Below are 27,136 nucleotides of genomic sequence, written 5' to 3' on the forward strand. Positions count from 1 at the left end.
TCTCTCAATTTCTAATACATCTTTAATATATATCTATGCTTAAATTAATTGAAATTGCAACACTAAAGTATATTGTTGGAGTTGTTCATGCTCGCACGCTATACAACATTCTATTAAATAATTCATCTTTCCAACCTAATTTATTATTAATTTATGGTCTTTGTCAAGTACAAATATGAATTTCAATCAATTATAACCATTTTTTTAGGCATAATTGGATGAAATTATCATTCAAATATTGACTAAATAACATTTTGAAAGTGATATTTTTTTCAATATTTTGAACACAAAATTAGAAAAAGGTTTATATTTTGAACCTGTATATCCCATATAAAGCAGCCATCTTGTAATCGCCCTGCCAAGAAAACAATGACAAATGCTATCTTCCAACCATATATTCCATAGGATTCAGTAACCACATAAATAAATAAGGCAGGCAGGCCTACTTGACAGGTTATATAATAAAGCCACCATCACACCCATTGAACAAATCAAATATCGTAATCCCATTATATACAAAGATTAGAAACAGACTTTGATTCATATAATAAACTTGAATTCAAATAAAAATGATGAAAGGATTGCAGACTCAGTATTTTGCATCAAGACGATGGCCAAGTGAATTCTTGATGTTCCCCCACGACCCCACGGCCCCACAACATGGTTTTGATGCTATGATGCCTGCCTGTGGGGTTAAGAGTGAACCTTTTTAGGCATTCAGACCGACAAGAAACACACTCCATTGGGAACAAATCTCCCTCAACTCAAGGTCATAGATGTTTACCACAGAAGAAGGATCCTCCTCTCATGGTTGATCTGCATCAGATCCAGGCCTTGTTACACGTCGCCTTCTCGTAGGTGGTGATGCATCATCGCCCATTCCGATGTATATTCGGAAATCCTCATCCGCATCTTCTTGCATTCCCAAAAGGTTTTCACCCCAAAGGAATTGACGCTCTGGTACGATCATTCCTCCTCCAGAGCGCCGACGCCTCACCCAAGACGACCTTGAGCGTGGTCTTGGCTCTCGAGCACCACCATCAACCGATCCAAACATATGAAACAGAAAGAAACTAGTCAGCAATGGCCCATTGACATCTCTGGTGCCATTGTCTCTTTCACCTGCCACCATACCATCTCCATTTTCGATGACATAGTCGCCAACCACAAGGGCACCAGGCATGGCTGAGCGAATAGCACTGACAACATCACCAACTTCTCTCTGGCGCTCCAAGCGTCGCCATGCCCGTTCTCTAGATGGGTCTGTCACAGAAGGCCGCGATGTCGGATGAACTCTTCTCGCATGCCTGCGCAGTTCTTGATAGTTACCAGAGAATGAGCAAGTTTCCCGGGAGCAACTTCGTTTCTTTAGATTAAGATATTCTCTTGCTTCTTCTATAACTTCCCAGCCTAGCACAGCTCCTCGGCACATGGGGCACTTCAAATTTGAGTACTCAGATGAGTTCCCAGCATCCAGACCTTCCTGCTCAGCCCTCTGAGTTAGGAACCCAGAACCAGCAGTGTCCAAATCTCCACCCTCAGTTGTGTCTAAAGTTCTATTAGAATTTTCAGTTCCATTATCCCCTAAAACTACAACAGATAATCCAGGAGATGCAGCAGTGTTTCTTTCATTTATATTTTGGTTTTCATCAACTTCATTCAAATCAATGCTCAAACCCAGGTTGTTTGTAGGAGGGCTACTAAAACTATATGGATTCATAGGTAAAGGACTTGATAGGCGTGGACTCTTCCTAGTTTCTTCTCTTAATTTTTTGAATTGGTCAAAGCAATTTGAATGTCTATGGCTTGTGTCACATATATAAGGTTTGCAACCCTTGTGGTGAGAGCTGCAAAGTAGAAGAACAGCATTATGTGGGTGGTCTATGCAGATAGGGCAGGAGACTTCATCCAATTCTTTATGCATAGCAAGGATATCTGAATCATTATGAATTCTTCGTTTCACACCAGCCATCTTGAACGCTAGGTAAACCACTAAGCATATTTAATTGATCAGAACACTTTTTATCGACAGCAATAACACAATGCTTATAGTAAAATAAAAGCAATACGAAAACCGCTAAAAAAATTTTTGACAAGAAAGTGTTTGTTTATAAGGTTTCTAAACAGAAACAAAGTATTCTCACAATTATTACTAAGAAAACAACCAATTATATAACAGAAAAAGATCAAATACATCATACCACCAACACATAAATCACAAATGCATACAAAAGAAAAGGTGCTCTAAACTTAAATGAGGACCTGTAGAAGTAGAGACAAAAAATTATTAGCAACATGCAGGAGCGGATGACCATTGATGCAAATACTTCCCATTTCAAAGTCGAAGTTTTTCATTTCTTATTATCAAAATGCATATTGTGAACAATAAATTGTACGTAAACACATAAAAATTTGATCCAAATTTAAAGACAACCTCAAATAAATGAATGATAAGTTATCTGTGCAAATGCTGGAGAGTAGCCTTACATGCAAGATACAATTAACATAATAGCATATCACCTGAAAATATATCAAGCAATTGCATGATTACTCACCAAGAGAAGCAGCTCTTATATATTTCCTACAGGAGGCTTCTCAATCTCTATTTGTGCTACCAATTCAAATCTACAGAATGCTTACTCTTGTCTTTATTAAAGCAAAATCACAGATCTACAAACTGAAAGCAAAGAACTGTAACTGTAGTAGTAATTGGTGGAATACACCCTTGACTAAAACTATTAGCAACTTCTCCAAGACGCCAAGGTCTGTACAAGTCCTTGACCTGCATTTATACCGCGTAAAAGAAATTTGATGGTTATAAATACAAAGTCCCAATTTCTAAGGAAAAAAAAACAACTACAAAAAAGAAAACTATTTCAACAACTATTGGTATTTCCATTATAAGAACACCCATTCAAACAAATATCAGGTGCCAAAAATTGAAAACTCAAATAAAACATCCAAATATATTAACACAAAAATCCTAGCCAATTGTCTTTCTACCAACCCTCCAACCCAGCCAAAAACGTGTCAACACAAACAAGAAACCAGCAACAATGCAAAATCAACAAACAACTTTCCGAACCAAAAAATTAGGCATATGTGAAGATCGAAAAAATCACTCTCCTAAGAAGGAAGATTCAAACCCACAATCTTCGGATTCCAAAGGCAATGCCCCCCTCCATCAAACTTTTTTGATATGAAAAAATGGAGCGGAGATGCAAAAGCAACGACATCCCCTTTTGTCTGTACAAGTTTAAAAAGGCACAGGAGGCAATCACAATAACATCAATCATCTGATGATCCCTCCTGGTAACCCTTAAACCCCCTTTATCCCATCAATAAAAAAACATCCGATTCAATTAGATTTGGGGAATAAATTCTAAGAAACCTACCCAACCCCACATAATTACGATGTTCTATAAAAATAGAAGCAAGTTTAAAGCGTCACCCTTACTATCAAAATTCTAAGTGAAACCAAAACAAGGCTGAACTTCAGGCAGTATAAGGAAAATTGGCCGATATAGATTCTGATGCCTAAATTCTGATCATAAACCCGTTTAATTTCCACCCTGATTAACAATTGAACATAAATGGATAATGATTACAAATAAAAATAATAATAAATAAATAAATAAATAAAGACCAAATCCATCCAAATAAGCAGATCCCCAATTCCAAAACAAACCCTAACCCGAATCAAACCAATTATAGCCTCGACAAAGAGAAAGTCAAATTACCAAAGGAATCAAACAATTCAACAAGAAATAACACAGAATCAAAGACAAGGGCAGCAGCAACCCATCCAATCCGGATGACAAATAATTGAAATGAAAAACAGGAAACTAAAATTGAAACATCAATAGCAGAAATGGAAGATTAGGGTTTACTAAAAGCAGAATTTGATGGAACTCATCCGGAGTTGGATCGACGGTAAAGATTGCGTGAAGAACTCGCTGAGATATAGCGCAGAAAATGGTGAGATGATCATAAACAATGACTCTGGGGATCGGTTTGAATATTTATAGCCAGACTTAGCCGCATTGATGGGGAGTCAAAACGCAGCGTTTCACAAGGTTGGGTGGTGATGCACTTCACTTGTAAAGTTATGGGCTTACTTTATGGGCCTGGGCCATACGAAGAAAAACTAAATAAATAAATACAGTCGATTTTAAATTTTATTTATGATTATTATCTTTAAATTCATTGGTATATATTTTTTTTTTTAAATAAAAAAATTAAAAAGAAAATAAATAAATGTTCTTTGTTTCATGTTTATGTTTTTAAAAATAAAAATACAGAAAACCCCCATGATAATACATTAGGTAATTGGTTTTATTTTTGTCTTATTTATTTTCAAAAATAATTTTTAAAAAGATAAATTCTAAAATAACCTATTTTCAAAAACTACAAATTATTATTTTCTTACCAGAGGAATTTCATATTTTTTAAAAAAAATTCAAAAAATAATGTTATAAAATACTCATAAACTTTTAAACATTAAAAAAAAATGATAATAATATATGAGGTGTCGTAGACTTTCGTCCATATATTGACAATAAAAACTTATTTTTAATTTTTTTTTATAAAGACTACTAATATCAATTTAAAAATAATATTAGTATTAATGATTTTTTTTAAGTGGGTATTTTTGAAATAAATAAAATTTTTAATTTTTAAAAAAAATTATATATATTATTAAAATTAGTTTAGGAATATTTTTTATATTTTTTAATTAATTTTAGCCTAATTAAGAAAAAAAAATGTCATTGGAGGCAGGGTTCAGACAACCCATCCATGGAAGCTGGTATTGGATAATCCAGAGTGAGCCACGTTGTGGTTGCCTTCTTGTCAAGAATCAGGGGGCGTTTCCGGGTTGCTGACATCATACAGTCCAAGCCACAAGTACCCATTTTTATCTCTGTTTGGCTGTCAAGAAAACGAGCGAGAAACGCTGAGAAAGTGACGCCACGCATTTTTCAGTTCCCGTCGCCCAGAAATGACTAGTGGGGTTACACCTTCAGTTTCCCCATCCCATTTCTCAATTCTTCACTCTAAACCAAAGATTACCCACTTTTCATCTCCTTCAAATCTCAAATTTCGACCGATTTCACCAATTGGGTCTCCCAGATTCGTAGTCCGTTGCAGCTCTGGTACTTTGAATCTTCGCCTACTCTGTTTTTGTTTTGTTTTGTTTTGGTATATGTTCATAGTTATTGGCGAATTTTACGAAGGCGTTAGTGGTGAAATCTGTTTAAATCTGTGCTATTGATTCTCAGATTTGAGGGTATTTCTGCGTTTTTCTTGATTTTTGTTTGCAGATTGAACACTTGTTTTGGATTTCACATCTGATTATATGCCTACAAACTGTTTGATATATTGTCAATGGCTTTATTAAGTATGAAGCTCGCCTGATTTTATAAGATTAGTATCCATTTCCCCCTTATTAAGAGCTAATTAGTTTTCTAGAGTAGGAATTTGTTCTCCTTGATCCTTTTTGTACTCTGAATTTGGATCAATTTATGAGATTTATCACGTTCTACAGGAGGAAATGTTGCACTTTTTTTTTCTTTTTTTCTTTTTTTTGCTGAAGATTTGGAAGCTTAATGAATTTTTGGGATGGTAATGATCTTAAGAACATGATATTGATCTTATTAGAAGAAAATTCTGTAGAATCACAGTGGAAACATAATCTTTTTGGTTTCTATGATCTTACAGTTTCGTTACTGTTATCAAGCATTCAACGAGCTAGCTGTATGATGCAGGTGATGGCGACAGCAGGACTGTTCTAAATGCCTTTTTCTTAGGAAAAGCTTTAGCAGAAGCCTTAACCGAGCGCGTTGAGTCAACAATTGGAGAAGTTTTGAGTGGGATTGGTAGGCTGCAAGCTGAACAACAAAAACAAATTCTTGATTTCCAGGTAAGATGCTCCGAAGTTAATGATAGAACTTCCTAACTTTGTTTTTAATTTACTTTTCCTTTTACATGATAAAAGGGTTGACCAACTAATGAACTTAAAATCCGATGTCCTATGAGTTATCTCGACAACTAAACTTAGTCGAGTCTTAAGTGGTTGTCTTGTGAGAGTTGTCGAGGAATGGATATCAAAAGAGAAAACGACACTGCATTGTGGTCTTTTGTACTGTGGATTATACAAAAACAAAAAGAACAGCTAAAGAAGACAACTGTGAGATCCCACATCGGTTGGGGAGGAGAACAAAGTATTCTTTATAAAGGTGTGGAAACCTCTCCCTAGCAGACGCGTTTTGAAGACCTTAAGAGGAAACTCGAAAGGGAAAGCCTAAAAGAGAACAATATCAGCTAGGGGTGAGCTAAAACTTTTTTAGTGTAGCGGTAGGTTAGGCCTGGATTGAAGCTTTTACTTACTGAAACCATGATGCATGGCTTAAAATTGCTGTGGCTCTAGCATCTTTCTTATTCATTTCGAGTGTTTTCAGGCTAAAATTCATGGCTAGAGGCTCGTGGGTAGCTTTCGATTTAGTTTCGTTGTGATGAGATTGGAAGTTTGAGATTAAAATCGACCGAGTAGAGTACGAAGAGTAAAAGCAAAGAAAACTCCCTTATGCATGCATTATCGTTCTCTTAAGAACATTTTAAATTTCCTCTGAAACTAGATTGAAGTGAAAGAAGCTCAATATTGCTGAAAATGGCATATTCATACTGGAAACAAACTTTGTACAGGAGGAGGTGATAGAAAGAGCCAAAAAAGCCCAGGAAAAAGCAGCACGTGATGCCAAAGAAGTACAAGGTCCGATCTCTTCTTCTTCTTCGATAAGATCGCCTACAATCGAAGTTGCTTCATCGTCGACTAGTTCGACCAACCAACAACAACTCTCGAATCCAGGCTCTGATTCAGGAACTGCTCCGAACCAGGATCCTCCTCTTGGTGGCGAAGAGTAATTAATTGTGTCTTTGTCAATTTCTCTTGGTTGTTATACATAGAAGACTTATAGTGAATGTAACCTTTATATACTGATGATGAGTTGGGTAGGTTCGTCTTTCAGATATCTTATGAGATTCTTGACGTGACCGAACACAACCCGTTTAGTAACATTATTATTTGAAATTTTGAATATAGGAATGAGTTAAAAATGACTGTTATAGTCAATTTAATATGCCTACATTTTTGGTACTTGATCAAGTAGAGAGCTAAGAAACTTCTCGAAAAATAAATGTCTATCCAATGTATTTCGTGTAGATTTTCGGACTGAACCAAACCAAGTCCTGCACCACCATTTTTGGTTATAGATCAAACGACAAGCACCATCACCTCCTTTTTGAGAGTTTTTGAGATAATAACACTACAAAGGGTAGGACTAATTGTTAAACTAATCATAATCCAAAAAGAAGAGCATAATTCGTCCCTGATTACACTCGTCCCTGATTACACCATCTTTGCTATGATCCTGATGCAGCTGAACTAGAAGAACAACAGGTCCTTTGCTAATCCTCCCCTCGAAGTCGTATCGTTAAATACGCTAAGAATTCAGATATTTGACATAATAAGCATGTCGATTAATCAAAACAAATCACCTCACCTCACCCTTTCAACTACTTGAGGCTGCAAAATCAGAAACCTTGTATCCCTGTGTAAATCTTTTCAATTTTGCAGTTTCACCCACGGAAGAAAGCCATTCTGTTAAAATCTCCATTGTTATATAATCAGCATTACACGCTTGTTCCACCATTCTATCCATAACTTCTAACGCTTTCTCCAACCATTTCTTCTCCTTAAGCCCTTTCAAAATAGCATTATATGTTGTGGTGTTCGGCTTAACCCCGTTAACGTTCATATCGTCAAATAGAGCAAGAGCGGAACTGACCTCATTTCTTTTGCATAGAGAATCTATCAATATATTGTATATCACTGTGTTGGGAGGAACCTTTGATGTGGCGCTCATTTCCTTGAAAAGCTTCATGGCTTCATCAGTATTGTTGTTCAAGCAATATGCATGAATCACAGCTCCATAAGTGAAGACACTCGGTAAAAGACACGCCTCCTTGGTCATCTTTTCCATAAATTTAAAGGCTAATTCTAGATTCCCCATTTTACTGAAGTAAGAAATCAAAGTGTTGTATGTGACACTGTCAGGCTTGATTCCAACCACCTCCATTTCATCCAGCAATTCATTAGCTTCATCTAATTTGTTCTTCTTACAGAACTCACTGATAAGAAGATTGTAGCAAACAAGATCTAGTCGAAACCCTGCCGCTTTCATCCTCGACGCAACGGAGGTGGCATCATCCAACCTTCCAGCTTGGGCTAAACCACATATCAAAGTATAATAGACAATAGCATCAGGAAAACATCCAGCTTTGGACATTTCATCAAAAAATTCTATTGCCTTATCAATATTGTTCACTTTGCAAAAAGCATTAATGAACACCGTGTAAGTAACAGAATTTCCTTTCAAGCCCTTCTGCTGCATTTCCCTGAAGAACTCAACCGCGCTGCTTATTCTGCCATGCTTGCACATTCCATCAACTAAAGTATTGAGGGTGATTACATTTGGCACGACTTGTTCATTGACCATCTCGTTATAGAGCGCATGGGCTGGCTCGATTGCGCCTGCCTTACAGTACCCATCAATCAAACAATTGTAGGTAACGGTATTGGGTTTACAGCCATCAGATCTCATTGTTCCCAGCAAGCGCAATCCTTCTTCTTGTCTACCCACTTTACAGAGCCCATCAATCAATGTATTGTAAGTGATTGCATCAGGCGCAACGGCCTTGGCCTCCTCCTTTTCGCCCTTCATTTTCTCAAACACCTCTAGTGCATCATCAATCATTCTGAACTTACACATATGGTTGATAAGAATACCAAAAGTTATAACATTAGGTTGAACATTCATGTCCTTCATCTTTCGCATTAGCAAATTCATTTTCTCAAATTCCCTCTCCTTTCCCAAACCTGTTAAGAGCGCATTGCAGGGTGCAGCATCTTTAAGACCATTCCATGTCATCAAATCATCTAAAACACTCCATGCAAGATCGATATTTCTACTCCTACAAAGCTTGGAGATCAACTGGGTTAATGTAATGGGATTAGGAACAACATGGTGTTTACCAAATTTGGCTACCAACCCAGCAATTTCATTTTCCTTGACTCTCCAATCCGACCCATTTATCTTCAACAATTTAGTGAAAACAATATCAGCAGTTATATCATTGGGTCGAAACTCCGAATCTGGAAGCAGCATTTCGTCGAGCACATTCAATGCATTATCAACTCGCCCAGATTTCAGAAGCAAATCAATGATCACATTACGAACATATGTGTTTTTCTTATGTGGATCAAGTTCAGAGAACACAGCAAGCGCCTTATCAACCATGCCAGACCTTCCAAGACGCCGAAGCAGATTAACAGCATTCTGGGCTGTCGAGTGAGCCATTTCTGCTCCTTTAAGGTCTCGTAAAGCTCAAAAATCAAATTCGGTTAACTGGGTTCTCGAATAGGGAGATCAATAATGGCCTGGAAAGGAGAAGACAACAAACGCCGATCAGTTCCAGGGATAAGATAAATCATCTCGAACATAATTTCAAAAAAAAAAATAATTAAGAATTGTTGAAATGAGAGAGAGAGAGAGAGAGAGATCCAAATAGAATTCTCGGTCCTCAAATCTTCTTTGAAGTAATGGAATAGCAGAGTTCTTGAATTTTTTTGTTTATGCTTCAGATTCCAGAAGAGAAGAAAGCATACTTGTCCACCGAAGTGAGAAGCCGGTGTTTGCTGCCAGCGGCTGTGCGAGGGGAGCAAGAGCAATTGAGAGAGACTTAGCGCCTTTTGGGCGTTTGTGATTTTGATATCTAGGGCATAATACTAATACTAATTTTAATTCCTTTTAGATTAGGGTCCTTTTTCCTTAGACCCAAGGACCCGGTTTAATTTGGGATGTTCATTCGGTTGGATCGGTATGGCAACCCGAGTGAATAAGTTAGAAAATATGACACAGTAGTTTTACAGTGATTCAGTCAAACTCGACCTACTCCACTCCCCAAGCGTCTCTTAAGAATTTAAATAAACAACATTCGAACAGAGATATGATCTCTTATTTCATTTTTCATTCTCGAAAAATTTCTCATTTATTTGCAAATGTAGCATTAAACGGTAGGAATTCGCCTATATATATCAAATAATTTTTAATACATAGTTTCTATTCAAAAAATAATAATAATAAAAATAAAAATATTTTAATAAATCTAATAATATTTCATGAAATTAAGTGAGGTTGGAGTTAGAGACAAGGACAAGAAATGTAATTTATTGTCTCTCTAACTCGATGACTCGATTTCAGTAGGGAGAAAAAATTCTCCCTTTTCCTCCCGACTCTCTGTATAGCTAACACGATTTTGTTTCAGTTCATACCCATAAGATCGTTCAAAAAGAAGGGGTCTTTTTACTTTTCTCACGATTAAAAATTAATAAATAAGATAAAGATGGAAATTATGGGCAGAGACTAATTTAAACTAATTTTAAAAATTAATATTTCAAAAGAAAAGGCATTTATAACATTTTTGTAAGAATACTTTTGGTCATTGATTGGCTCGATGTTTGTTTTCAGTCCATTTTTAACTTTTAGCACTAATTATTTTAATTATTTGTACTTACAAATATATATATATATATATATTATTTATTTATTTATTTATTTATTACAAGTAATCATGAGTCTAAAACTAATTAAAAGTTTTAAAAAATAAAATCTTGAGAATGTAATAAAAATTAAATAAAATTCATTTTTTGAAAAAAATAAATAAAGTGACATGCTAAATTGAGAAATTTATATGCATTAAGGATAAATTTAATGATTTTAAAATATTAAAAAGTAAATTAAGAATTACCTAAGATAAAAGAATAGCCATTATTTGAAAAATCTATCCAACTTGGTCAAAAGATAACTTTCCTTTTTTAACCCATAGTAGAAAGTTTTCAAAGTTAAAAAAATGGGGGTTATTGGAGGTCTAGCTTTTACCATTTTTGGGGCAAAAAGGTCATTTCATCTTTTATATCGTTTTAAAATTTTAAATACCATTGAAAATTATATTCTTACCATATGGTATATTTAACTTTAATTAATGGACAATTTTTTTTAATAGTTTATTAGAAGCCAAATGGAATAAACCATCTCTTATCGTCTCTTACTTAAGTATATGGGCAAAAGGGTAATTTACCCTTTTGAAAAACAAATTAAAATTAGTATATTTAGCTTTAATAAATTGAAAAGTTCCTTAAAGTTGGTCAAAGTATAACTCTCCTTTTTACTATAAAATAACAATAAAGAAATGTAAAATTACAAAATGGTACTCTATCTCGAGCCAGATAATACTTTTTTAGACTAAACTACGTTTTACTCGACTATTTCTAATGACATCACGGGAACATAGCAGGCCTTTTGCCTTGAAACCAAACGGCCCGATAAATAACTATTTTTTGCTACACTATTTTACATAGTTAACTCTAACGATCTTTTCTCGATGACGTAATTCTTGCCCTAAATATTTATCCGTCCCCACGAAAAAAAAATGGTGTGTACAAGGGCATTATTGTATTTTCACTCAACCCCATTTAAAGCATCTTCCAAATATTATACTTTTTTTTTTTTTGTTCTTTTTGGTTCTTAGACATTTACAAACCCTATTTCTCTTAGTTACAAGCTTCTTCACCCTCTCCCTCTCTTCCTTCATAGGTTGGTGTTGATGGTGGTTCATGGAGATTGAACCATTGTATGGCACCTACTACACAAAAACAATCTTCATCAGCTCACTTTCTCTCTCTCTTCCTCTCCTTCCTCCTCCTTCTAACCCTCACTTCATCCCCTTCCATGGCGGCCGACCGCCACCGTCTTCTCTCCACCGCCTCCACCGCCGTCCAACCATTTGAATCTCGACTCCGAAACTCCCCAGTGACGACCGGAGAGCTCGGAGCCGAAGCCCATGAAGTTCCAAGTGGTCCAAACCCTATATCCAACTAAAGACACAACAGAAAGTTACAAACGTTTGCAGAGGTTTGGTGGTTTTAGTTTGTTTATTTGTTTGGTTTTTTTCATTTTATGTGTATGTAATAGCCCTTTATTTCTTGCATATATTCGTGATGATACTTTGGATTAAACTCATCATATCTTAGAGATTAAATCATATATTATACATATCTAAGAACCATTAAACAAATAAAAAGCATATAATATATGAAAGATTAATCTAAAATGTGACAAGTTTTGTAAAGATTAATATAAAGCAGCACTGAGACAGGGCAGAGAGAGAGAGAGGACCCTTTTGTTTTTGTCTTCTTTTCTCAAACACATTTTCCAATAAAGTTGATATGAAATATGATACCAAACTCATTTTTGGTTTAATTTTTCAAATTTTGAGGGCACTTTTTATCATTATATTCTAAGTTAGGGGTTTATTTTTTATAATTAAAAGTTAGGGTCTAATTTTTATATTTGTATTAGTTCGAGGGTTATTTAGTTAAAAAAAATTGGAATCGACTAGTTCAGCAGCATCCATGAAGTGAGGTGGGGATCGAGATGAGACTTCCGTATCCCTGTTCTCATCTCTACCACCTATTTCATTCTCTATTCTCGCAAAAATTTTCATTTATTTTGACAGGAATTTATTGGATAATTTTTAATATAATTTTTATTAAAAAAAAATTATTTAAAAAATAATAAATTATCGACTTAATTTCTCAAAATTCAAATTTTTATTCTTAAATAATTAAAAAAAAATCGGGTGGCCAACGTTGCAAATCAAAGACATGCTTGTTGAATCACTGTAGGTCAACGCATTCCAAACGTTGACCTCCACAAAACGTGGAACCCCATGCTCTTTATATTATAAATAAAAAAATACCTCAAATAAATGCATTATGTAGCCATACATCACATAAATTTAATTTAATATTTTTTTAATATAATCTTAAATTTAATAATGTTTGAATAATGGATGTCACGCTATTAACTTATGAATTATTAGGATACTCATGATATTAACGAGGGTCATATATCTGTCTATCTTGCATTGGAGTAGGGTATTATATCTCGACAAAAACTTTGATATTAAATATTTAGATAATAGAAACAAACGAGAAGTACAAAAATTATAAGATTTAAACTACAGTTCAACTAATTGACAGAAAGAACGATCTTCCAAACGATCTAAACGATAAGGATTAAAATGAACGAAATGGAACTAAAATAAGTATGATAGTCAAACAAAACAGGAAGATAGACCCTAAAATGGCTCACACGTCGGAGTATGAGTTGTTTTATGGCAATCATTTGGTGTCTTTTTTTAACTCTTGTTTCCTCCAACCTTCATGGAAACACCAAAAGAACAAAAATTATAAATTATTTTTCCTCCTTCTTAGCCCTTCTCTCCTTAACTTCCTCGTTCAAGCATCCTTCTGGGTATCTCTGTTCCTTGCCGAGCCTGCAATTTGCAGTTCATCCATTGGTTGTAGGGGCCATTTGGTTTGATGTTGATACCCACAAGGGGTTTAAAAAGATGATATTTTTATGGTTTTTTGAGATTGTGGGAGGAAGATTATTACAATAATGGGTTGCTTTTCATGTTTTTCGTCTCACGGGAAAGCACCCAAAAGAAGAAAGAATTGTAGAAGGAAACAATCTGTTTCGTTGCATTCTCGCAGCCTTAAACCACAACAACAACATCATCATCCTGCTCCTCCTTCAGGTCATTTTTACTTCTTCTTTTGAATTTTCTTGTTAATTTTCAAATTCGTAAATCGGGTTGTGATAGAGATTGAAAGTCTCGATGAGGATGAGGATGGAGAAGGCTTCCCAATTCGATTCCGTTCATGGAAATTGGATAGGAATAGAGTAATAGAGATTGAGAATCTCGTTAAGGATAGAGATGGAAAAGGCGTCCCGACCCAACCCCATTTGTGGAAATAGGGTAATGATCGTATTTGGAATTCTTGACCGAGATGGAAAGACATGTCCTAAACCCAACCCCATTATCCTCCCAGGACGTAGGAATGATTGAAGGTCATATTATGTAAGATCTCACATTGGCTAGAGAGAGAAACGAAACATTTCTTGTAAGCTTGTGAATGGTATCAGAGCTAGAGGTAGGTTTGAGCTATTGCAAATGGTATAAGAGCTAGATACCAGGCTGTGTGCCAACGAAGACGCTGGCCCCTGTTGAGGATTGTTGGGAGTGAGTCCCACATTTGTTAATTTAGAGAATGATATCTCCATTGGTACGAAGTCTTTTTGGGGAATTCTAAAACAAAGCCATGAGAGCTTATGCTCAAAATGGACAATATCATACCAATTTGGAGAGTCGTGATTCCTAATAGCCTCTACATTCGTTGGAGAGGATAACGAAACATTTCTTATAAGGGTGTGGAAACCTCTCCCTAACATATGCGTTTTAAAAACCGTGAGGCTGACGAGGATATCTTTGACCGTAAATATTCATTGAGCTTCTAAAAATGACCAAGTTTACATATATGTACAGATAATACAAAAGGAAACCAAGTGCAAAATGAAGCAGAGAAAGAGAATGAGATTGGAGGAAAGAACAACATTGCAGCAAAAACCTTCACGTTCAGAGAGCTGGCCACTGCCACGAAGAATTTCCGCGAAGAGTGTCTGATCGGAGAGGGCGGGTTCGGGAGAGTTTACAAAGGCAAACTCGACAAAATTTCCCAGGTACCATATTCATCGTCCCGTCTCCCGTTTTCCTCGTTTGATAATCATTTTGTTTATTTTAAGACGACGTTATAGATGAGTATCAAAGAGTGTAGTTTTGGCATGTCACAGGTTGTAGCAGTGAAGCAGCTTGATAGGAATGGACTGCAAGGGAATAGAGAGTTCCTTGTGGAGGTTTTGATGCTAAGCCTTTTACACCATAAGAACCTTGTCAATCTCATTGGGTATTGTGCAGATGGTGATCAAAGACTCTTGGTCTATGAGTATATGCCTTTGGGATCTCTAGAAGATCATCTACTTGGTAATAAACATATATAAAACCTAACCCTTTCAATCTTTCATAGTTAAGCTGTTTTTAACGGTGAGATCTCACGTCTGTTGGAGAAGACAACGAAACATTTCTTATAAAAGTGTAGAAACCTCTCCCTCGTAGATGCGTTTTAAAACTGTGAGGTTGACAATATGTGCTAGCGACGGGCTTGATCTGTTATAAATGGTATCAGGGCTAGTCACGGTGCGGTGTGCCAGCGAGAATGCTGGGTCCCCATGAGGTGGATTGTGAGATCCCATATCGGTTGAAGAGGGGAACGAAACATTCCTTGTAAAGGTGTGGAAACCTCTCCCTATTAGATACGTAACGAGCTAAAGTGGACAATATCTTCTAACAGTAGACTTGGGCTCTTACAAATGATATCAGAGACAGTCACTGAGTGGCGTGCTAACAAGGATGCTGGCCCCCAAGGGGGTGGATTGTGAGATCTCACATCGGTTAGAGAAGGGAACGAAACATTTCTTATAAGAGTGTGTAAACTTGTCCCTCGTAGTTGCATTTTTAAAAAGGTAAGGTTGACAATATTTGCTAGCGGTGGATTTGGGCTCTTACAAATGGTATCAGAGTCAGTCATGGGGCGGTGTGCCAACAAGGATGTTGGCCCCAATAGGGTGGATTGTGAGATCCCATATTGGTGAAGAGGGGAACAAACCATTTCTTATAAAGGTGTGGAAACCTCTCTCTATTAGACGCGTTTTGCAACCGTGAGACTGACGGCGATACGTAACGAGCCAAAGTGGACAATATCTTCTAGCAGTAGGCTTGGACTCTTACAAATGGTATCAGAGACAGTCACTGAGTGACGTGCTAACGAGGACGCTGGCCCTCAAGGGGGTGGATTGTGAGATCCCACATTGGTTGGAGAAGGGAACGAAACATTTCTCATAAGAGTGTGTAAACCTCTCCAGACGCGTTTTAAAACCGTAATGGGTCAAAGAGGACGATATCTGTTAGTAGTGGGCTTGAGCTGTTACATTTATTTTCCATTATCGTTTCAAACAAATGACGAGTTGTTGTGTTTAATGATTTGGCATAGACCTTCCAGCGGATAGGAAGGCATTAGATTGGGCAACAAGAATGAAAGTAGCATTGGGAGCAGCAAAAGGGCTAGAGTACTTGCACGACAAAGCCAACCCACCTGTGATATATAGAGATTTGAAAGCATCAAACATTCTATTGGACAATGATTTCAATGCAAAGCTGTCGGATTTTGGGCTCGCAAAGCTTGGGCCTGTCGGGGACAAGTCCCATGTTTCCTCCAGGGTTATGGGAACCTATGGATATTGTGCTCCCGAGTATCAAAGAACAGGCCAGCTCACTCTCAAATCAGATGTCTACAGCTTTGGCGTTGTCTTGTTGGAACTCATCACCGGCAAGAGAGTCATCGACGACACTCGTCCAGCTAACCAGCAAAACCTGGTCGCTTGGGTAAGCCATTGAATCGACATGATTAAAAAAAAAACATTACATATGTTAGATGAACACGACTCTCTACCATGGTATGATATTGTCCATTTTGAGCATAAGCTCTCGTAGCTTTGCTTTGAGCTCCTCAAAACTCGATCATTCCATAAATTAGCCGATGTGAGACTTTCATCCAACAACGTAAACGAACATATTTCATTTTCATGCATGCAGGCATGCCCAATATTCAAGGAACCAACTAAATTCATGGACCTGGCAGATCCTCTTTTGGGTAGGGACTTCACTGTGAGATCTCTAAACCAAGCCGTCGCGGTGGCTGCAATGTGCCTCCACGAGGAAGCGACGGTGCGACCATTGATCAGCGATGTCGTCACGGCTCTTAGCTTCTTGGGTGCAGAAGCCATGCACTCGTCGTCTTTGTCGTTGTCGTCGATCGATGACCCTTCACTGGTAGTATCTGATCAAAATTTGATCAATCAATCAAAATCCAACGACGAGGAAATAGCCGAGGCACGCCAACGAGCAGTCGCCGAAGCCATCGAATGGGGTTCCTCCTCCAAGCAAAATGCCGCCGCCGCCGCCTCGCGCCGGGGAAGTTGTTCTTCCTTGTAAATTTGTTAAGAACAGATATGCACAATGTGGTGTTGATTTTACATGTATAGTATTGGATTCTCCACAATGTGACGATGAGATACAAAAACGGTAAAAGCGGGGTAGGGTAATTGTAGGATTAAGAATTCAAAGCTCTGACCTTTCGATCGAGATTATAATTATTTTAGCTAATGAAGTTACGTTTCGGTTGATGTACCATTACTCCTTGAGAACTTTTCAAGGGCCCAATCTGATGGTAATCGATAGTCGAGATTGATCCTACGAAGACGACTCCCATTACATGTGGGAGACAGAAATAGTTTCACGTGGAGTTGTAATGATCTCGTCGAATAGTTTCTTCTAAAATAAAGGTCGAGACGACTTCTTTAAACACCTCGACAGCTGATTCATGTTTATTTTCGAGCTCATCGATTGAGTTTTACCGTTCTTTTTGTGATTCTTATGATGTTAAAAAAATAAAATAAAAAGGGTCAGAAGGTGTAACGAGATTAAGAATTAAGATTATCTAGAAAAGAGTCGTAAAAAGTTCTCACAACATCGAGATTCTTTAGACAAAGACGGTCAGCGCTCGTTTCATATAAGATTATATAAATATCTCATTTTAAACAAAAACAAAGCACTAATTAAGACTTATATATATAGATAATAAAATTAAAAGATATATATTTTTAATAATTCAAGAATATTTAGTTTATTATTTATTATTTATTATTTTATTTTAAGTCAACGTAAAATTAGTATAAAATCAATTGGTCATTAAATGTTGACTTTTCAAACGCTTGCCTTTCAAGGAAAGAAAGAACGGTGGAATGGTAGATTCTAGAAAGTCGAAGACAATTCCAATGGTCCAGTCGACTTTTCCAATAATAAATGCGTTTCCAAGTTCTACCGAACAAATCGTTCTTACGTTTTGCATTTTCTAGCCAAGACATCGCCTCTCTTCCGCGATCTTGCTTCTCAGGTTCGTCTTTCTCTCGCTTTTTGATCAATTTTGTTCTTCTTTTTTGATCAATTTCGCATTTCATCTTTTGATTCGGAATATTTTTGGTCGGTCTTTCACAATTGTTTCTAATTTTCCCTTCATTTGGGATTTTTTGAATTTGAATCGGAGTTGGGGCTTTTTTCAGCCATGGAATTCTCTAGAACGCATAATTATTCAATGGATCACAATGCGGATCTTTTCTTGTATTTGCCCTATATTTTGAATTGGAAGAAGTATATGACGTTAACGATAATTTTGAGTTTCCGGTTCTCTTGATAATGTTGGGAGAAATATGTCTTGATGCGTTGGTGATTTGCTTGGCTCTGTTGTTCTATGATTTGCGTAGGTTATCCGTCTCTGATTCTTGCTGATTTTGCTTCCTTGAGCAATTGAAGATAATAAGAATAACTGTTGCTTAAACGCTGGAGTTATGGCTGAGGTAATGAAGACTAACACCTTTAATTCATTTCAATTTGTGGCTTGTGTTGTTTGGAAGCTGATTATGGGTTTATTTCAGGAGGGTCAGAAAGTCACTTTGAATGTTTATGACTTGAGCCAAGGTCTAGCGCGGCAGCTGTCCACTGCCTTCCTTGGGAGACCCATCGAGGCCATATGGTAAGTCATTACGCCCTGTTCATTAGAAAGGGATAGCCTGATACCTTGAATGCTAATAATGGTTTGATAAGCATCTGGTTTTTGGCTTTTATGTTATTCGTTTTGTTAGCTAGTCAAATTTAAAGAACTAAATAGTAGTTCATACACACTTGTTTTTGGAATTTGGCTAAGAATTTGAACTTTTCTTCGAGAAAGTTTGAGTCCATAAAGAACTCGCAAGGGAACAAACAATTTTTTTTTTTATGATATTCGTGAGTTTGTGAGCACCAATACCGACTATTTTCATAAGACAATTACCTGATCCCATTACATTTAGTTGCCGGAAACAAGCACAATTTTCAACTTTGATTCTTGAAACCTTCACATTTTCAATTTTTTTTTTTAATATTTGTGCGTTTCTGAGCTAGCTTGCACGAATCTCGACTATTCTTATAAGACAACTACCTGATCCCATTACATTTAGTTGCCGGAAACCAGCACAATTTTCAACTTCGCTTCTTGAAACCTTCACGTTTTTGTGCAGTGCTTGAAGTTCTGGATCAGCAACTAGTTTTTTTGAAAAACTTAAAACTTTGTTGAGTTGTCTATGGTTGGCTCCATTGAACTTCTACTAATGCATGCTAGTAACATAGTTTAGGCTTTGGCACTTTATTTCTTCATGATCTTCATTTGATAATTGATAGAAACTTAGGTAGAAAATTATTTCCTATTCTTTTGGCAGGCACACAGGAGTTGTTGTGTATGGCAATGAATATTATTTTGGTGGAGGTATTCAACATGATCCTGCTGGAAGAACCCCGTATGGAAAACCGATTCGGACGATAGATTTAGGAATGACCCACGTTCCGAAGGACATTTTTGAGACGTACTTGCAGGAAATTAGTCCTCGGTACACAGCCGAAACCTATAGTCTACTCTCACACAACTGCAACAACTTCAGTAATGAAGTTGCACAATTTTTAGTTGGTGCTACCATTCCTGATTACATTCTTGACCTCCCCAACATAGTTATGAGCAGTCCCATGGGCGCCCTCATATGTAAGTAATTTTAAGTAACCATGCTTCGATCTCTTATTCGTGTTCGCTTAACAAATATCATTTCTCGTCCAGTGCCTATGATTCAGAACCTGGAAAATACATTGAAGGCAGGTGCAGTTCCGATGGCCCCGCAGTTCAATCCTACTTCAGTAGGTCGGTCAGTTCCAACAGCCAACGTCCCTAGATCATCACCATCGGGGTCGGGGTCAAATAACACTAGATCATCATCTGATGCCAAGCCACTTGAGAAGACAATGGGTGCAGGGCCACAGAAATCAAAAGCAAATGGAACTGCTGACTCACTTGGGGATGCTCGTAGCAAGGTGCAGGAAGAAATTGGCCGAGAATTTGCAGCGATCATGGCAACGGGGACTCTGCGTGCGAGCGAAGCGGCAGCATTGGCAACAAAAAGAGTGATGCAGAAGTATGGACATGCTGCGGCCTTGTCACAGGGCTAGCTAGCTAAGCTAGTGCACATTTTCATTCATTTTCAATTGAAACGTTTACGGATAAGAGGTGTATTACTTTTGTGTGGGTTTTAAGATGACCCAACAGCATTCAAAACCATACGAGAATCCATATCATTCTGTTACTGGCAGTTGTAAAACAAACTTTCTTAGTCTGATACCAGTTGATGGAGACAAAGATTTAGATCATTTCGATAATAACTCCATTTTTAGTTTTCTATGTTAGAAAAAAAAAAAAAAAAATTTGCTTGATTATTTAATTCATATAAGAAATATGTTAAACAATTTTGCTGCCTAAAGGAAAATATTTATCCAAGTAATGCTATTAAAATTAAAATTTTAAATTTCATATGATTATTTAATTTTTTAGAAATAAATTTTATGATTTTTTTTACACGTGAGTTTCCTTGTTTTTTTCCCAAAATAATAATAATAATAATAATAAATAAACATAAATTTTAATACTTATTTTATAAATCTAGTATTTTCTTAAAATTGAGAATTTTATAAGTTCATCACTTTAGCGAGTTAGACGAACACCTACAATGAGTATAAGCTCTTATTTGCTTTGGGCTCTTTCAAAAGGTCTCATACAGCTCTTATTTGCTTTGGGCTCTTTCAAAAGGTCTCATACGAACGGAGAGAGTATTCTTTGTTTATAAACTCATGATCATTCTCTAAATTAGTCAATGTAGGACTTTCATCATCCATGTTCATTTTTTAGAAATAAAACACTTTGTCCATTTCAACTATTCGACTCGAGATTTTTAAACTTTTATCTATATATCATATTTTTATGCGTTTATGGATTTAAAAGTTGACATTTTCATTATATTATAAAAAATTTATGGTATGTAATAAAAATGTAAACCATAATTTTTAATTATTTAAAAAGATAGAAATTAAATATTTTTTTTAATGAATTTTATATATTTATAATATTCTAAAAATACCATGGGCGTAAGATATTTCCATAAAATAGACACCTTGATATTTTCTTGTTTCTCTTAATTTAAAAAATAAAATCTTAATTATGATATTATTATTAATTAATAATTGCCGTTAGCATAACTATAAGGCGTTGGCTTCACATCTCATCATCATCTTAAAAATGGTAACGAAGGATGGACAATTATTTTGATTTTTGATTTTGATTTTGATTTTGATTTTGATTTTGATTTTGATTTTGATTTTGATTTTGGTTGGTAATCGAACAGTGCAATTACAGCCTGCTATTTGATTCTATTCCGTGAATCACAAATCCCCCATTTTCATGTTTCTATCTGTTCGCCGCCCTATCTTTTCTCTCCTCCGATTTTTTCCCCAGTTTTTCAGAAGATTCGTCTCTCTCCCCTTCTCCAGAACCTTGTCAATGGCTGATTCTAAGATGCTTGACGATGTGGACTCCGACGACATTCCTCACGCTTTTCTCTGCTGTGTCTGCTTGTGAGTTCTATTCCTCTATCTCTCTCTGTCTTTTGTTTTAGGGGGATTTAAATATGTTGGAATCATTTCTGATTGCTATTGTTTAATACTTGTTGCTTTATTTCAATTTGTTTGGCATGGAGTTTCCTATTCTGAGGATTAGGAATTTTGTTTTTTGTTCTATCGGTGCTTCATGTTTGCAGATATGCATGTGCGTGCCCTGCATTGTTGAGATGTTCTATCGATGAGATTAGGAATTAGAATAATCAGTTATTGTCAATGGCGTCCCGGAATTTGCCCTAGTTTTTTGTGATTTGAATTGGTAGTCGTTTTTAATGGCTGGAGGACTGAACTTGACCAATGTAAATGGTAAAGAACCGATTTCCGGTGAGATAGCCTCATCTCGCCATCTTACTGCCTTGCGTATTCCAGAACCGATTGGCTATTTATTGGTTTGGGTTGTCTAGGACCCGCTCTAAACCCATATGTCATGGTTAAGATATAGAGTTCCTGAAGGTTTCAATACGAAGGCTATTCTTCTCTATAAAATCGTGCATACAAAAAGTTCCAGTTTGGGAAGCCTTTCCTCCTCTGGCCCAAAATCTACCTAGGTGGGTTGATATCTTGCATAATTGGACGAAATGTACTAGTAGTTGCCTTTTCATTTTTATGCATTTTGTCTAGAGGTCAATAGTGAGGAAGACGAGAGATTACCAACCCTCTTTAATAGGTTGGGAGCTCTTCTAGTCCCTTAGGCCAAGCCCAGCAAAGATTGAACCAACCCAAAAAGTATTTTCAATTTTTTGGCCAAGCCTAGAAAAGATTGAAGCATATAAACAATCTATCCCAACAAGAAGCAAACGGTCAGAGGAAAAAAAGATGCAGTCCATCCTTTGTTCTTACTACTATTTGTTTTTATAAGTTCCTTCTTACATGTGTGGCTGATTTAAGTTGGTTGTGAATTGCAGGGATCTTCTCTACAAGCCAATAGTGCTCTGTGAGTATAATTAAATGCTTACCATAATTTTCCTTTTTTGAGAGTTGCCATCTGTTTGTTAATTTTTGGTTTCTTCTATTTCAGCTTGTGGTCATATTTCATGTTTTTGGTGTGTGCACAAATCCATGAATGGTTTTCGTGAGTCCCACTGTCCAATTTGTAGGCGTCCATATTATCACTTTCCAACCATCTGTGAGATGCTTCACCTATTGATCCTGAAGATGTACCCTATGGCGTATAAGAGAAGGCAAAATCAAACACTAGGTGAGCTTTCTATTTTCTGCTGTTATCACTGTGTAATAATATCTTCAATAGCTGCAATCATGGCTGTTAAAAACAAACAGCCATGATTTGCCAATATAATTTTTCGACTACTCGAGAATGATTTATATGTTTTAGTCGTATGTTTGATTAAGGGGAATTGTTTCTTTTAGGGAGGATGTTTTCTCTCTTTTGATGATTTGTAGACATACTTGGTCGAACTCGTTGTTGAGACCTGGTAAAAAATCATAGACACGATCTGCTTTCAATAAATTTCTTCAGAATTAAGTAGAGACCTGGTAAAAATTCATAGACATGATCTGTTTCGATAAATTTCTTCAGAATTAAGATATATGTAGTACAATTCATCTCGAATATCCTATAATAATTGAGTTCTGGCCACAATGTTTGTAAGACATTGACATATTCAATGACAATTTTTCCTTCTTGCTTCATGGCTTTGGTCATGATCTTCATTCATAGATTTGAGCAGCATCTCTATCCATGGCGTAAATGCGATGAATGAAATCTCATATGGAAAAACACAAATATAAATAAATCCCTAGATGTTAGGTATAGAAATACATTTGAGAGGTCAACTACTTACCCTATTTAGTGGCACAAATATCTCTTAACTTAAGGTTAGGAATTACACAAATATTGGTCATTCCTTCAACATTTTTTATGTTCCATATTGAAAAAAATAATTTAAAACACAAATGATTCATTACTTTATGCATTTGATGTTTATGTTGAAATTCAAGTGAATCTCAAATATATTATTTAATAAGTGGAACTATATTCGTGCAAATATAATTTCCTTAATGCAAATGAATAATGGTTCATGGCTGATTTTTCTAGTTTTTGGGCAGAGATATTTTAATCTTTTAGTTCACTTCTGTACCATTCTCTTTTTACTGTTTTATTCATTTAAATTATTCCATTTTCAGAAGAGGAAAGGAAACTTGGCCTGTTCTCTCCACAATATGATTCCCTTGCATGTGGCTCCCGAGCTGGTGAAAAGATTGAACACCTAGAAGATTCTGCTAATGGTGAGATGAATGCAAATACAAAAAATGACAACGTTGTTGCTGAATTAATATTAGAAGAAAATTCTGAAGTTGTTCGATCTGCTTCGGTTGAAATCCTCAATTCTCTTGGAGATCTTCACGGTCAAAATACTCAAAACCAGGAGACGGTTACAGTTGCCGATGTGCTTTGTCGAGCATGCACCCAATTGCTCCTCCGTCCAGTGGTTCTTAACTGTGGTCATGGTATATATAATCTCTTTTCATCCCTTTGTGGGCCTGCATTTTTTTCTATCCTCAATTATATACTAAAAGTAATATTTAAAATATCACGGTATTTCAAATTTAATACCATTCCCAAAATATCTTGACTTCAATGCCAGAAAGGTTGCAATAGAACTTATTTTTATGTTTACAGCATTTTGTGAGAGTTGTATCAACTTGCGAGTTGAGACACTTGAGTGTCAAGTTTGCCAGTCTTTGCAACCAAGGGGATTTCCAAATGTCTGTTTGGAGCTTGATCAGTTTTTGAAGGAACAACTTCCTGAAGAATATAAGCTTCGAAGTGACTCAGTACAGCTTAAACTAGCCGAAACTTTCAAGCATGAGAGTCCAACTTCCTGTACGTTTATTTACACTTGCTTAATTTATCAGCTTCAATATTATAGCATTCGTGATCTTAGATTAGTCCATTTGTTGTGCTTGTAGTGCGTGCTTTTCATTTCATGCTACTTCTCTTTTTTGCTTCTTCATTTCTAGTTCGTGTATTTTTTGCACTTCTGTTCATTCTCAACTTGTGCGGAATGAAGGTAGTTTAGTTGTCCAAACTATATATGTGTTCGAGCTTGTAGGAAAATTGCTTTGTGAATTGTTTGAGTAGGATGCCTTATCCAATGCATACTAGGCCTTAACATGGACTGTCGTAAGAGCTGGAATAGATAGACCATCTAAAATTTCCGGTATGTCTATATGATCATCGAAGTGATGCAATTTTCTTTATTTCAATGTTTACCTGTCTCTATGATCAGGAAAACAAAACTTTGTACACATATAGGGATAGAAAATGATGGTGTAATTTACAAGTTTGTTCTTCTTCAATCCTTCGGATCAGTGTAGAAATGTAATTAAAATGCTTGATGGCATATTGTTGCTGTACAATAGTGAAAATTATTCATCAAGGTATTCTCATTAATACAAAATTAGTCTGTATAATATCAGTTTGCTTTATTTTAAGTTTATTATTTGCGTCCAGGTTCCAGTGAAGGGGGTAAGAAGGGACAGGGTCTACCAAGATGGGACGAAGTTGCTTCTAAAGTGCATCCTGCCGTTGGATGCGATTCGTGTGGGGTAATTTCCTTTTATTTTTATCATTCCTCTCATACTGTTTGAGATCTTTGTTGCTGAACTATAAAAGATATAACCAAACAGCGAGTTAGAATAATATTGAAACATAAAAGATAGAAAAACTGCAATACAACTTCAAGTATTCAACGCACATGGAACCTCCCTCTTCTTGAACACTCGAACTCGAGCCTAAACTTACTAAAAACTGTCTTCGTTCATTTCATCCCACTCCATCTCATTATAACAAACTCTTTGGTTTGTAGCCGATGCTATGTATAAGAGTAACTTTATGGTATCTTATTGAGTACAAATAAGGATATTTATTCAAGAAAGAAATCATTTGGTTAGTGATAGTACTCTCTTATTGTACACTGCAGATGTATCCCATCATTGGTGATAGATACAAGTGCGAGGATTGTTTCGAGGAAGTAGGTTTTGACCTCTGTGGTGAATGCTATAATACACGTTCGAAGCGTCCCGGTCGGTTCAACCAACAACATAGACCAGAGCACAAGTTTAAGCTTGTACTTCCTACAATGTTTTCAACTATGAGGTCGAGGATAGTGACAGAAATAATGTTAGAGGAAGGTTCTACAACCTTTATTATTGCTAATGATGAAGGTTCAGAAAGCTCAGAGGACATTGGCGCTATTCTCGAACTATCTAGCGATGCTCGTGAGAGCGAAGAGGACAATTCTGATGTCGATGTTAGAACTCAGACAAACTCCAATGACAGTAGAACTGATCAAAATATGTCTCGACCTACCTAAAATGTCGAAATCTATAGAAGACTCTGGTTCTTGGAATGATCTCTTACTCTGGTGTCTAGATGGTCTATAAACTGAAATTTCTGTTTGTTCCCATGCCGAATAAAAAGAATAGGCGTTAAAAACTTCTCATCTTTGTACAGAATAGGCGTTAAAAGGATCCCTTATCTTCAATTTTCAGCTGCTTCTTCTTCAATATGTACAGACAGTGGACAGGCACCTCGGGCTGGTTTCTTGTTAAATAGCAACACCCAACTTCTGGTATGTATGCTGCGTTCATTCATATGACATTTTCTGTCCAAATTTGGAAAATGAGTTCTTCTATAGTTTCTGGTGTGTTCTTGTGTCAAGAATTGTTTCCTATTGTGATGCCCAGGTAACAAAAATATTTTCATGCTTACTCGAGTTACAAACTCGAGTAATACAGCCTCTATATTTTCTTTTTAGTTCAAACGTGTGTCAGTAATCTCGATCGAGAGGACATGTTTTAACGAGTTGAGCTATGCTCAAGTTAGCCTCATCTCAGACAGGGAGGATATGTCCTACGAGTTGAGCTATGTTCAAGTACACATTTGATTATATTTTAAAAGTTATTCTCGATAATTTTTAAATGAAGTTTTTATTATTATATATGGTTAAAATTAATGGTGATTTCATAAATATAAAATTTTATAAAGTGTAAATGTTGGCATATTAGTAAATATAATACATTAAGAGAAAGAATTGGAGGGAAAATTCTGAGGAGCTTGACGTTTTGTATTTTGCATAGGTTTGTGTGATGAATGACTACAAATTTTGGTACATTTTAAAGCCCTAAATTTAGCTAAAAGCTTTTTTTTTTTTTTTAATTTTTTTTAATTTTTTTTAAATATACTTCATATAGTTTGATCGATTAAAATAATAAATCATATGGGTTATTTTTTAAAATTAAAATAATATTACAAATTTTAAATAAGAAAAGTAACATGTTTTTGTAAATTTAAATTTTGATGAAGAGACCAAATGAGATGAGAGGTAAGTTTCGTTGTCTCAAAGGAAGATAATTTGGATTACTAACTAAGACCCCTAAATAAAGTTTCTTTTCCTTCCACTTATTGATATGCTTAAACTCAGCGGGTAGTCCCGCCTGACCTGGGGTCGCG

At 36.1% G+C, this 27,136-nt stretch overlaps 6 protein-coding genes across 9 annotated transcripts; 4 read left to right on the plus strand and 2 right to left on the minus strand.

Moving 5' to 3' along the window:
- Nucleotides 1-375: 375 nt before the first annotated feature.
- On the minus strand, nucleotides 376-4,001 carry LOC111778349. 4 transcript variants are annotated; one of them, XM_023658121.1, is made up of 3 exons: nucleotides 3,891-3,978; nucleotides 785-1,992; nucleotides 376-685 (listed from the first exon to the last, which is right to left on the minus strand). In XM_023658121.1, coding segments are annotated over exons 1-2 (1,188 nt in total). In that variant the 5' UTR covers nucleotides 3,892-3,978; the 3' UTR covers nucleotides 376-685; nucleotides 785-805. The 4 variants fall into 4 exon arrangements, with proteins under 4 accessions (XP_023513889.1, XP_023513891.1, XP_023513890.1 ...); XM_023658123.1 differs by having other exon boundaries at nucleotides 376-1,992; nucleotides 2,556-4,001; XM_023658122.1 differs by having other exon boundaries at nucleotides 376-2,782; nucleotides 3,891-3,999.
- Nucleotides 4,002-4,844: 843 nt separating this feature from the next.
- Nucleotides 4,845-7,129, plus strand: LOC111778904 (uncharacterized protein At4g13200, chloroplastic-like). The gene is made up of 3 exons (XM_023658907.1): nucleotides 4,845-5,153; nucleotides 5,766-5,920; nucleotides 6,703-7,129. Exons 1-3 carry the CDS (start codon nucleotides 5,000-5,002, stop codon nucleotides 6,919-6,921), a joined length of 528 nt encoding a protein of 175 aa, XP_023514675.1. The 5' UTR covers nucleotides 4,845-4,999; the 3' UTR covers nucleotides 6,922-7,129.
- Nucleotides 7,048-9,819, minus strand: LOC111778903 (pentatricopeptide repeat-containing protein At3g61520, mitochondrial-like). The gene is made up of 2 exons (XM_023658906.1): nucleotides 9,725-9,819; nucleotides 7,048-9,496 (listed from the first exon to the last, which is right to left on the minus strand). The coding sequence occupies exon 2, from the start codon at nucleotides 9,414-9,416 to the stop codon at nucleotides 7,569-7,571; it is 1,848 nt and encodes a 615-aa protein (XP_023514674.1). The 5' UTR covers nucleotides 9,417-9,496; nucleotides 9,725-9,819; the 3' UTR covers nucleotides 7,048-7,568.
- Nucleotides 9,820-13,580: 3,761 nt separating this feature from the next.
- LOC111779156 (probable serine/threonine-protein kinase PBL25) lies at nucleotides 13,581-17,070 on the plus strand. The gene is made up of 5 exons (XM_023659232.1): nucleotides 13,581-13,722; nucleotides 14,497-14,702; nucleotides 14,814-15,003; nucleotides 16,070-16,461; nucleotides 16,672-17,070. Exons 1-5 carry the CDS (start codon nucleotides 13,581-13,583, stop codon nucleotides 17,068-17,070), a joined length of 1,329 nt encoding a protein of 442 aa, XP_023515000.1.
- Nucleotides 17,071-17,926: 856 nt separating this feature from the next.
- On the plus strand, nucleotides 17,927-20,370 carry LOC111778049 (desumoylating isopeptidase 1-like). The gene is made up of 5 exons (XM_023657660.1): nucleotides 17,927-18,031; nucleotides 18,399-18,491; nucleotides 18,570-18,667; nucleotides 19,389-19,705; nucleotides 19,778-20,370. Exons 2-5 carry the CDS (start codon nucleotides 18,483-18,485, stop codon nucleotides 20,161-20,163), a joined length of 810 nt encoding a protein of 269 aa, XP_023513428.1. The 5' UTR covers nucleotides 17,927-18,031; nucleotides 18,399-18,482; the 3' UTR covers nucleotides 20,164-20,370.
- Nucleotides 20,371-21,305: 935 nt separating this feature from the next.
- Nucleotides 21,306-26,320, plus strand: LOC111779171 (E3 ubiquitin-protein ligase PRT1). The gene is made up of 7 exons (XM_023659252.1): nucleotides 21,306-21,618; nucleotides 22,566-22,594; nucleotides 22,679-22,858; nucleotides 23,806-24,129; nucleotides 24,302-24,505; nucleotides 25,136-25,230; nucleotides 25,605-26,320. The coding sequence occupies exons 1-7, from the start codon at nucleotides 21,446-21,448 to the stop codon at nucleotides 25,995-25,997; spliced, it is 1,398 nt and encodes a 465-aa protein (XP_023515020.1). The 5' UTR covers nucleotides 21,306-21,445; the 3' UTR covers nucleotides 25,998-26,320.
- The last annotated feature ends 816 nt before the right edge of the window (nucleotides 26,321-27,136 follow it).

Source organism: Cucurbita pepo, chromosome LG17 (assembly GCF_002806865.2).
Source record: "Cucurbita pepo subsp. pepo cultivar mu-cu-16 chromosome LG17, ASM280686v2, whole genome shotgun sequence".
In the NCBI taxonomy this organism is placed as follows: domain Eukaryota; kingdom Viridiplantae; phylum Streptophyta; class Magnoliopsida; order Cucurbitales; family Cucurbitaceae; genus Cucurbita; species Cucurbita pepo.

Bases quoted from the DNA above. Each gene is read 5' to 3' on its own strand.
- LOC111778904 (XM_023658907.1), top strand. From the start codon at position 5,000: ATGACTAGTGGGGTTACACCTTCAGTTTCCCCATCCCATTTCTCAATT. The intron at 5,154-5,765 runs GTACTTTGAATC...TGTATGATGCAG, and splicing joins CGTAGTCCGTTGCAGCTCTG to GTGATGGCGACAGCAGGACT. The intron at 5,921-6,702 runs GTAAGATGCTCC...AACTTTGTACAG, and splicing joins AACAAATTCTTGATTTCCAG to GAGGAGGTGATAGAAAGAGC.
- LOC111779156 (XM_023659232.1), top strand. From the start codon at position 13,581: ATGGGTTGCTTTTCATGTTTTTCGTCTCACGGGAAAGCACCCAAAAGA. The intron at 14,703-14,813 runs GTACCATATTCA...GGCATGTCACAG, and splicing joins AACTCGACAAAATTTCCCAG to GTTGTAGCAGTGAAGCAGCT. The intron at 16,462-16,671 runs GTAAGCCATTGA...TCATGCATGCAG, and splicing joins AGCAAAACCTGGTCGCTTGG to GCATGCCCAATATTCAAGGA.
- LOC111778903 (XM_023658906.1), bottom strand. From the start codon at position 9,416: ATGGCTCACTCGACAGCCCAGAATGCTGTTAATCTGCTTCGGCGTCTT.
- LOC111779171 (XM_023659252.1), top strand. From the start codon at position 21,446: ATGTTTCTATCTGTTCGCCGCCCTATCTTTTCTCTCCTCCGATTTTTT. The intron at 22,859-23,805 runs GTGAGCTTTCTA...TTCCATTTTCAG, and splicing joins AAGGCAAAATCAAACACTAG to AAGAGGAAAGGAAACTTGGC. The intron at 24,130-24,301 runs GTATATATAATC...TTATGTTTACAG, and splicing joins GGTTCTTAACTGTGGTCATG to CATTTTGTGAGAGTTGTATC.
- LOC111778049 (XM_023657660.1), top strand. The intron at 18,668-19,388 runs GTAAGTCATTAC...TTCTTTTGGCAG, and splicing joins AGACCCATCGAGGCCATATG to GCACACAGGAGTTGTTGTGT. The intron at 19,706-19,777 runs GTAAGTAATTTT...TTTCTCGTCCAG, and splicing joins TCCCATGGGCGCCCTCATAT to TGCCTATGATTCAGAACCTG.